The sequence below is a fragment of the Porites lutea genome, chromosome 1, assembly GCF_958299795.1.
Source record: "Porites lutea chromosome 1, jaPorLute2.1, whole genome shotgun sequence".
Taxonomy (NCBI): Eukaryota; Metazoa; Cnidaria; class Anthozoa; order Scleractinia; family Poritidae; genus Porites; species Porites lutea.
In genome coordinates, this window is record NC_133201.1 from 34192240 (window position 1) to 34203355 (window position 11116).

An 11116-nucleotide genomic window follows, 5' to 3' on the forward strand; every position below is an offset into this window, starting at 1 on the left:
AACAGTAAATGGGCCGTGGATCTCATCACGAATGTGACGTAGTTTGTTTGGCAGATCAGGGATCATGCAATCGGACGAGGGAAATACTTGCCTGGTTACATAGCGGAGAACCGAGGCATCGACGCGGTGGAAAACAATGCGAAACTGGTAAACCCTATGAAGATAATCTCTGTTTCTTCCACTGCCTAGCACCTTACAACGGTTGCCATACTAAGAACCTAGAGAGAGATACCCAGTATTATTATCAACAGTATCGAGACGCTGGCCTATCCAAACAGAAATTCCATGGAGTCAAGATAAGTGAACTGTACGAACTAGAAAAATTGTTTGAAGTCAATATCCAAGTCTACAGCCTTGCCCCGACTCAGACAAACGGTGAAGACGAAGACAATGAAGAAAATAATCCCGAGATTGCTGCTACCCTGCTTCGCCGCTCTCATCGCCATTTTTCAAGCACGCTTCACTTGAACTTGTACGAAAACCACTTTTCGTATATTAAAGATCTCGCCCGGTACAGTAAATCCTTTTGCTGTTCTCGCTGCGGCAAGGACTGGAAGAAATCGTCCAGATTGAATAGACACGAAAAGAACTGTGACGGTAAAGTCCAGCTCAAGTACCCAGACGGAGCATATCACGTCCCCAAAACTATCTTTGAAGAATTAGAAGACGAAGGTATTGTCGTACCAGAAGAAAGGCGGTACTTCCCTTACCGCGCCACCTTTGATTTTGAATGTTAGAATTAAAGAACACTGAAAAGTTAACCTGGCAATCCACCCATGTGCCCTTAAGTGTGAGTGTATGCAGTAACGTGCCTGGTTACCAAGCACCCAGATGTTTCGTGTCAGAGGGAGATTCAGACCTACCTCTTGAAGAGTTTGTGCAGTACCTCACCACGATTACCACCAAAAGTTCATCCCTGCTACGCCAAAAGTACGCACAAGTATTTGAAGCTGTTGAAACCGCAAGAGGCACGAATAACAGTGAATCCCACGAACACCTATTAGCGCAAATACTCGTAGACATCCAGGAAGGAAATGTAGAGTCTGGCGAAGATGAAAATAGTGACGAAGAGAGCGAAGATAACAGCAGAGGGATTGATTTTTGGGCAAGCGATGACGAAGAACATGAAGAAGAGATTGAGGCTGAGAATGAAGAAGATCGTGCATTTATTGACGATAAGCCGAGCGATGAAAACGATCCATCTTTTTACCGAAGATTGAATGTTGAAGTGGACAGAGAAAGAAGACAGCAACTGAGACAGACGCGGGATCAGCTAGAAGAGTTACAAGATATTGTAGGTGGTTCAGAGGACGTCAGTGACCACAAGTCCTCAGTCAACTAGAGGAGAAACTGAACGCCTATACACAAGAACTTCCAGTGTTGGGTTTCAATTCCGGAAAGTACGACCTGAATGCTTCCAAAGAATTCCTGTTCCCGTACCTCATCAAGCATCAGCCCATCAAGTTTACCGTGAAAAGGAATAATAATCATATGTGTATCAAGACAGACTCTTTAAAGTTTCTGGACATCTCTTATTATCTCGCTCCAGGGTTCAGCTACGATCAGTTCCTGAAAGCGTACGAGTGCGAACAGACCAAGGGATTTTTCCCATACCAGTGGCTAGACTGCTTGGATAAATTAGAAGAAACATCGCTGCCCCCTCACGCTGCCTTCTACTCAAGTCTGAAGAACGCTAACATCACGGGTGAAGAGTACCGACACTGCCAGCAACTATGGGAAGACAATGAAATGTTTACCTTTAAAGATTTCTTGGTTTGGTGCAATAATCTGGATGTAGTACCTTTCCTCGAGGCAGTAGAGTAAATGAGTCAATTCTGGCAACAGAGAAAGATTGATATGTTTAAAGATGGGATTTCTGTGCCTGGTCTCACCCTCAAGTACCTCATCTCATACCTCTCACCTCAAACTTACTTCAGTCTCTTCGATGAATCGAACAGCGATCTCTATCACCTCATTAAAGACAACAACACAGGCGGCCCAAGTATAATTTTTCACCGATATCATGAAGCAGGCAAAGCAAAGATCAGAGAAGCAGAGGAAGGCGAGGCTGCTAAGCCATGTGAAACGATCGTGGGCTATGACGCGTTTGCGCTTTATCTCTGGGCTCTGATGCAGAACATGCCCACGGGAAGTTATACGAGACGCCTAGCAGAGAATGAGTTCAAACCTAAAAGCTCTGTCAAGATGGCGATTGAATGGTTAGAATGGGTAACGCCCCAAGACAGAATACATATCAGACATCAGCTGAACAATACAGAGAAGCGCATTGGGGATCGTAAACTTCCCGTCGACGGTTTCAATGTTGAGTCATAAACTGTGTACCAGTTTCAGGGGTGTTATTGGCACGGCCATGACTGCGCTCTCAACCGTGGAAAAGAAATTAGCGAGAAAAGAAACAAACTTATGACGGAACTGCTGGAAGAAACTAGAGCCAACACCGAGTATATTCGAAGCAAAGGCTACCGTGTCTTGGAGATGTGAGAATGTGAATGGCGCCGGATGAAGAGAACCAACCGAGAACTACAGCGATTCATTGCCACCGAAGTAAGAAGAACCTTGGATACCATCAAAATTATGAGCCCGGAGCGAGTTTTGAGCGAGGTGCGACAAGACCGTTTGTTTGGGTGCGTGGAAGTGGATATTAGTGTGCCTGAGCATTTGAAAGAGAAATTCAGTGAAATGTGCCCATCTTCAAAAACACCAACATCAGCCGCGATGATACTGGAGACTTCATGAAAGCGTACGCAGAAGAGCATAACATCATGGCTCAGCCTCGGCGAAGCTTGATTGGAAGTATGAAAGGAGAAAAAATCTTGTTGGCCACACCCCTCCTCAAATGGTATTTAGAACACGGCCTGGAAGTCACCAAAGTGCACCAAGTGGTTGAATTAACCCCTGTGCCCTGTTTTAAACGCTGTGTCCGACGCTAGGAGAGCTGGGGATGCGGATTCTAGGAAGGCCATCATTGCAGATACCATGAAACTGGTAAGTTTGTGTTTCATTTTTTGGGGGTTATAGTGAAGGGAAAAAAGGCACCTTTCATAGGTAATAAACGTATACAAGTCTTTTTTTATTATTATTAAATCTATCTATCTATCTATCTATCTATCTATCTATCTATCTATCTATCTATCTATCTATCTATCTATCTATCTATCCATATTTTTGTTTATTTTAAGGTGGGCAATTCCGGCTACGGAAAAACCATCACTAACCAGTTGAACCACAGAAACGTGGAATATTGCAGTGACGCAGAGGCCAGCCGAAAAGGCAACACTCCCCTGTTCCGGAAACTGGATAATATCACAGAAGACACTTACGAAGTAGAATCTTGTAAGAAAACTATTAAGTTAAACTTACCTATTCAAATCGTTTTTTTTTGGGTGTATCAGTATGCTAAGTAACGCACGCTGCAGTTTTATTATTATTTTTTCGATAAATATTTAGATCGCAGCGATTTTCAAATGTGTGAAATGGATACGGACAATGCGTATATCGCTATTGCTGGGGAGAGTGTGGAAAGTTAAGTCAAACCAGAATTGAAAGCAGAGTTCGAAGCCGATAAATGTAACTGGTTTCCCCGTACGAATACACCCGAGCATAAAGCCTATGATAAGCGAACCCCGGGTCTTTTTAAGGTTGAGTGGGAGGGACAAGGAATTATCGGGTTGTGTTCAAAAACCTACTACTGTTTTGGGGCCAAAGATAAGTTTTCTTGCAAAGGGGTTAACAAGAAATGTAACGAGATTAACAAAGACAAGTATTTACAAGTGTTGCTCACAAAACAGAATAGTTCAGGTGTTAACAGGGGTTTCCGTGTTGTTAACAGCACGATGTACACTTATGAGCAAGTTGGGGATACATTTTCGTATTTTTATTACCCGAAACGAAAAGTTTTGGCTGATGGAGTTAGCACCACTCCACTCTAAATTTAAGTTTTCAAGTTCGTAAAATTGATTTTGTAAATAATTTTTGTTTTCTCAAGTTTGTATTTATATATTACTGTCAAAAAACAGTTTTCCGAAATATTTATATAAGATCGCCTCTAGTTGTAAATGGTATTTTTGCACAGATTTTTGCGGATGTTTGTACATAGGAAATTAGTTTGTAAATAAATCTTTTGGTTGAATTTAATCGTGGTTTGTTTCCTGACTCGACGTGCACGACTTACCCGCGAGATCTCTAAGCGCGCCCAGGGGAAAAAACACAACGCTAAAATGTGGCGTTTTTGGCGCTTTTGGCGTTTTTGGCTGTCGTTTCGTGTTAAATTAAAGATCAATTTTGTGTTACAAACAGTTTTCTCAAGTGGAATCAAACTTTCACAGAGATAACATGGTGCGGAGGAGATGTAAACATTGTCCGATACGAGGTTGCGGGTCAAAATTTTCAGTTCGATTAGCAGATCATTTAACTCGAGTACATGAATTATCGGGGATAGAAAGAAAATATTGGCTACAGTTTTCTAAACTACGAAACACCAATGTGGTTCGTGTTTACGAGAAAGAGGCTGAACGTAAAACAATTTGTCTATAAATAAGAGTGCGCACAATTCAGTTAATCAGTTGTGATCATGGACCCGAGATGGAAACATCCTTTCCCCGCGCTTGTGGCCGGCCCAACATGTTGTGGGAAAAGTAACTTTGTAAAACGTTTACTTGAATCGGGGGAAGACATGATTGATGGTGCCCCGGAAAATATCATCTGGTGTTATGGGATGTATCAACCAGCCTACGATGAAATGCTTAAAACTATTCCAAACATTACGTTTGTTGAAGGAGTGCCTGGTGATCTGGAAACCCTGATTAATCCCTCTATTCGGAATTTAGTCGTCATTGATGACTCAATGCACGAGCTTAGCAATGATCAGCGAATGACTAATTTGTTTACCAAGGGCTGTCACCATCGCAATCTCAGCGTGATCTTTATTCTCCAAAACATGTTTCATCGTGGAAAAGAACTGAGAGATATGAGTTTGAATTCTCATTACTTAGTGGTGTTCAAAAGCCCGCGTGATAGCAGTCAAGTCAATCATTTAGCAAGACAAATGTTTCCCGGTCATGTCAAATACATGCAACAAGCGTTTGAGGATGCAACAAAAAGGCCCTATGGATATTTATTTTGCGATCTTAAACCGGAAGCACCTACCGACGTCCGGCTGCGTACGAATATTTTTCCCGGGGAGACTCAGTCACTTACGTCAGAAAAGTATAAAAAGCGTGAACCACATCAAATTTCTTCAGTTGAGGATGGCACAGCGACTGAGAAAGAACCACGATTTTCTGAAGCTGCTTGTCAAGTGTACCCCAGCTCAGCGTAAAGCCATTTTGAAGGTGGCAGACGACGCTTTAGTAAGAACTATTTGTGAGTGTGTTTTAAACGTGCTTAAAGGAACAGTGCTTGTCAGTAAGCCAGCCAAGAAAAAACTTTTAACTCACATGAAATCTTTGATCTCTTTAGCCGAAAAAAGTACACCGCTCGATAAGAATGAAAAAGAAATTGTTGGTACAACACGGAGGAATTTTTTTAAGTGTTTTGCTACCTTCCGTTCTCCATGTGTTAAGTTCGATTCTTACCTAAAATGAATCACACAAAGCGTATGGTTCTCGTGCCCGAGAACACCTTGGAAAGATTACAGCAACGCCAGCAGATTTTAACCTCACCCGTCACACAAACTCTGAGAAACTTGGATAGTGAAATGACCGATATTTTATCCAGTAAAGAACTTGATGATGAACAAAAAGCTAGGCTTTACAATCAAGTGTTGCAGCGGTACTTGACGTATTACCATCAGGGAAAAGGTCAACCTCTTCATGTGAAAATATCAACCCCTTCGTGTGAAAATATCAACTCCCAAAGCAGTAGAAACACCTAAATCCGAAGAGAATGAGCAACCTACGGAAGAACTTGCCCCAGAAAAAGCTATTTCATCCGCTGTAGAGCGGGAAGTCATGAAAAGTGCACCCAAAATTTACACAGCTGGGGCTAGACAATTGTTGAATAAAATAAAAGAGCATCAAGATGTGTTGCATTGGAATGATAAAGGAAAGCTGTTGTATGAAACGAAACCCATTCCAGGTTCTCATCTGGTGGACCTAGTCAACGGCACATTGCACCACCGCAAAGGATTTGAACCAGTGGGATGGTCGGTGTTTGCGAGGGGTCTGGCCCGAATGAATGTCCCGGAAAATCTAGTGCGTAATCCACAGAGGCAAAGTGCTGTTCGAGAATTTAAAGCAAGGGTGAGAGACGAAACCACTAACAGTCCTTCCCGTTGGCTACCTAGCCCACCTGTGACGGTATCCCCCGTAAAAAAACATTGGCGAAGAAACGCGAATCCGCGCCCTGAGGCTGTGCGCTGGTTACGGTTATAAAATCACCTCAAGAGACATTATTATTATTATTATTATTATTATTATCATTATTATCATTATTATTATTATTATTATTGTAAATCATCTCTTTATTTTTTTCACTCAATAAAAGACGTTGAAAAGAAATTACAAGGTGTTTGTTTATTGAACGTTGTGCTGGGCTTGTGCTCTTTGCTTGTTTACATCAGTGCGATATTTCGGAAGACTTATAGGAAAATGTTTTTCAATAAATCGCTTGACAAGAGTGTCATTTTTACGTGTGTTATTAGAAAAACGATGCACAATTGTACTCATACTTATTTGCCGGCTACGATATAAAGCAAAATACAAAAAGTAATGTCCGCAGACTTAGGAATAGGTGCTCTGTAATGTCACAGTATTAAAAATCCACTGGTTAGAATTGTTGGTTAAAAAGGTAGTAAATGTTCCTGAATATTTGCTGGGAGATGCTCCGTAAGAATCGAAAAAGTCTCCCTCTTGCTCCTTGGTGAAATAAAACGCCACCCAATACAAACCTGGCTTGTCACTCGTATCCACATTGGCGATGTATAGGGCTGGGTATTTCGAAACACCTGCTAGCAGCTTGTCAGAGGGATACACGCCTTGAAACACACCTCGTGTAAATTTATCCTTTCTCAAAATAAGGGTCAGTTGAATGGTGTCCAGTTCTAGTTTGTGTAGTCGTAGAGAACGTTTCGGTTTGCGTCAACCTCAATCACGTTTTGAAGTTCAGCGTAGACGATAAGGTTAACCGTGTTGGCGGGTGCTTCCGAGAAATGAAGCTCCAAGCGCAGGTTTCCTTGTTTTATAAGCTCAAAATGATCTCCCGGGTAGTGATCTGGGGTCAAATCAAATGCGAATAAGGTGTAACCAGAGCCATAATCACTTCTGTTTATCTGATTGCCCATATCTTGGGAAAGCCTTCCAATGCCAGAGAAAAGACTTTGATAGCCGGCTATCACATTTTGACCACCAGCGGCGTCAAAATTCAGGAACAAAGGCTTTCTGGGAATTTGTTCTCCGTCCACGCACACACCCACTTGAGTTAAGTTGTGGTGTTTGAAGTAGAAGGGGTTCGTACGATATCTCCCATTGTAAGCCTCTCTGTCCACTAACCGCTTGGGAATTTGACCCAAAAAGATGTTGTCAGGGTTAAAACTGCTAAATCCTCTTGGAATAGAGAGTACTTTACAGTCGATTCTGCGAATGGGGTACTTGGCGCTGGAGTGTTTTAGCCCAGCTGCATGGCCTAGAATGATAAAAGAGGCAACCTTGACTCTGCGTACAAACAAGATGGCTTCTGTGTTAACCACTTTGAAATTAGCTCCGGCTGCTGAGGACACAAGACAAAACACATTCTTGGCTCGGTTTAGTTTGATTCTTAAATTAACTCCATTGACCATCAACAGGTCTTGAAAGAATATATCACTGTGAATGGGTCCCATCAAATCCACCGTATGACTCTCTTTGGTAAACTCATAGCGAACCCTTAATCCAAGGTTTGCTTCATCGTCAGCAGCCAAGGGGTTCATTACATTCATCTTTCCAGCAGTATGTCTGTAAAACATGGCCATAGAAAGTTGACTTGTTTTAGTTTTTTTCCCGTACTTCAGCAAAGACTCGATCATGGCACGATAGGGGTAAGTATAAGTGGATGCAGATATAAGTCGCTCATTCAAGGAAACGTCTACTTGTGAAAACAGAGAATATAAAAACAGGTTTACCGGACCCACTTGTGTATCGGCATCTAACGCGGTTCCGTTTGCTTTCTTGATCTTAGCTTTCACATGAAGTTGTGTTCCAGCTAAATCTGAATATTCTTCTCCGGTTTCAGTTACGTTAAATTCAATAGGACCAGTGTCCGTGATGTTGCTGAGAGGGTGATATTCAATCCATTGCCCTTTGTGAATAGAGGTTTGTGTAGTAGGAATAGTAAAAAGATCGAGCTCTGGTTTAGTACACTCGCGTGACTCGTGATGAACGAAGACCATTCTATTCTTTGTCAAAAAATTCAGTCAAGTTCCCTTTTTTAGGTTTCTTCGCTTGCGGAGAGGTCCCTGCGTTCTTGCCGGGAAGTGAACTGATTTTTTTGAGCCTTGCGCTTTCCTTTTTATAGCTTTTTTGCCAGCTCCTGATTGTCCCTGCAATGAATTCTGGGCAGGTAGACCGAGTGCTTGTTTAGCCTGTTTGCTGATTGCCTTCTTAATGTTATCTCCATCAAGAACATCTAGGGCAACATTGACACCCGTTTGTAAAGCTTTTCTTCCAATCACCTTAGCACCTTGTTGCAGGTGAAGCATCGCCCAGCGGAATAGACCTTTAAATATCTAACCTAAGCCATACCCTCGCTGAAATCGAGCTCCATGAAATTCGGGTAAATTCCCACCTTTTTGTTTGGCTTGATCTACATAGTACTTTTCGTAAAGCTTATGATTTGGGGCGTGGAGTTTTTTCATTTTTTAAAAGTACTGAGGTTGACTCTGACGAAAATGAAGTGTTAACAACAATCTTCCAAACTCAAATGGCACAGATTCCGCTGTGTCTCGCTTTATATTGACTTCGATGGTTTCAAATTGCTTTCTGCTGACAGGTACATATTGAGGGCGCGCAAACGATTTATTGACTCGCTGGCCATCCTCTCCTTCTACGGGAACAATCCGAAACAAAGGGACCAGTGCATCGCCAACATATTGTGACTGAATAAGATCACAGTAAACGAAAAGATCGTGAAAGCTGTATTCCAAATCCACTTATCTGTCCCCTTTGGGGGTCTTTGAAATAATTTGTTCGGGAGTGAACCCCAGCATATAGGCCATATCATTTAGCGAGACTTCTGCGTTGTTTTTCAAATAAACCGTAACCTTTCTGCTGAGATTATCGTATGAAAACCGTACATCATCTGTATACCGATTTTCATTGTCCACTAACTCTTTCATCTTTTGAAGGACATCCTCGACGGAAGAATAATGACCCGGAAGCATCTCCAGAGAGTCCCAAACACCGTGGAGTTTTTCATTTCCAACGTAAAATCGAAACTGTTGAATATTATTCCAGCTATGCGGATAATGGATCTCGGTCAAAGCCACTTCCCGTTCGCCTGTGAGGTTTAGGGTTTGTTGTAAACTGAGTCGGTACTCTGTTAATGTGTTATGCGGAAATTTATCAAGACTGCTATTACTAGGTAGATGCAGATAAAACTGTGTTACCTCCATCGTACCCTGTGTTGAAATGAACTTTTTAATCTGGGTATTCTTAATTTATTAGAAACCGCACACCATTCATTTTATTATTTCCTTTTCCTTTATTCACTACACAAAAAACGCATAAATTACAACTTCAAAATATCACTGTCTTGAACCCAGGAATCAAATTTTGGGTCTTCGTATCCTTTCCATCTCACAAGATACTCTGCTACTCCTTTACGCTTTCTCTTCCGCAAAATCTTCTCGACGCGGTACACATCATCATTCTTAATAATTTTCTGCAATTTAGGCTCATAAAATGTTCCATCTGAGATTTCACCTGCATCTTCTTTTAGTTTATAAACGGGAACTTGAAGAGCCATTCGCTTGTAAACAGTAAAAATTTCTTCCGTAAAATTAGGTAAGTAAGATTTTTCAAACATTCTCTTTGCTTTGCTAATCCTGACGCGATGTCCCACTTGAAATTTAAATCGCACAGGCTTTTAAACATCATCCCCATACAAAGAATCCCACACTTGAGCTTCATTCGTTATAGTCACCTGACTCGGTTTCATTTTAATACTTCGGTGGTAGATGTTATTGTAAGAAGATACTAACTGGGGTAGTACATTGATATAGGTGAGAGTGTTTTTGGCCGTAAAATATTTGTACATCTTATTCTTAAAATTAATGTTCGGTTAAAACGCTCAACCACTGAGGCTTTGAGCCCAGAGTTAACAGTAAAAAAGTCAATGTTGTCGTCACGCAGAAATTTCTGGAACACACGATTTAGGAACTCCGTTCCCTGATCCGTCTGCAGTTTGGTAGGTTTTCGACCAGTAGAAAGGATCTTGTGAAAGGCTTTGACCAGTTCTTGACCTTGTTTTGTCTTGAAAGGTAACACAAAAGCGTACTTGCTGAAGATATCTATATAAGTCAAGAAGTGTTTATAACCCTTGTTGCGGCGACTGAGATTTTGAAGATCGACCAAATCCGCTTGAAATTGGGCATGTATTCCAGGAACGATGACTCGGCTTCTCTTGTAGCGTCTTCGCGCGGGCTTGTGAAAAGTATAAACATCTTGCTGACTCAACCATTCTCGGACTTGTTTACGCGATATCTTGTTCTTTCCTCTCACTTTAACTGCTCTGTAAACAGCATCTAAACCACCGAAACTTACGGGCTGACTTGGGTCGAGATAAATGTTGGTCAGTGTTTTCTCCATCACAGAACTCTGAATTTTGTACGACCACTCTATCCCCACAGCAGGCTAATACGCAACGAATGCGGCTAAAGATGTGTTCAAATCCAAAAGTGGACGAAGGAGGACAGCAACCCATCGTTGATGATCGCTATGAAAGTTCAAGCCAGAATGATTTCTTTCATCTTGGTGTTTACTTATATAGCTACTCTCGAATCTGAGTGAGAGTGGGCACGAGAAAATTAAATGATAGTTCCCATTCCTCCTCGGTTAATTCTAGCTGATCCGCGAAGTTAAGAAATACCACCAGTCGTCCCCAGTTTACTTTTGAAAAGACGTCA

At 41.7% G+C, this 11116-nt stretch overlaps 1 protein-coding gene across 1 annotated transcript; it reads right to left on the reverse strand.

Annotated features, from left to right (window-relative positions):
- Positions 1-7060: 7060 nt before the first annotated feature.
- Positions 7061-8383, reverse strand: LOC140928382 (uncharacterized protein F54H12.2-like). Its single transcript, XM_073378121.1, has one exon. It carries the CDS (start codon positions 8381-8383, stop codon positions 7061-7063), a length of 1323 nt encoding a protein of 440 aa, XP_073234222.1.
- Positions 8384-11116: the final 2733 nt, after the last annotated feature.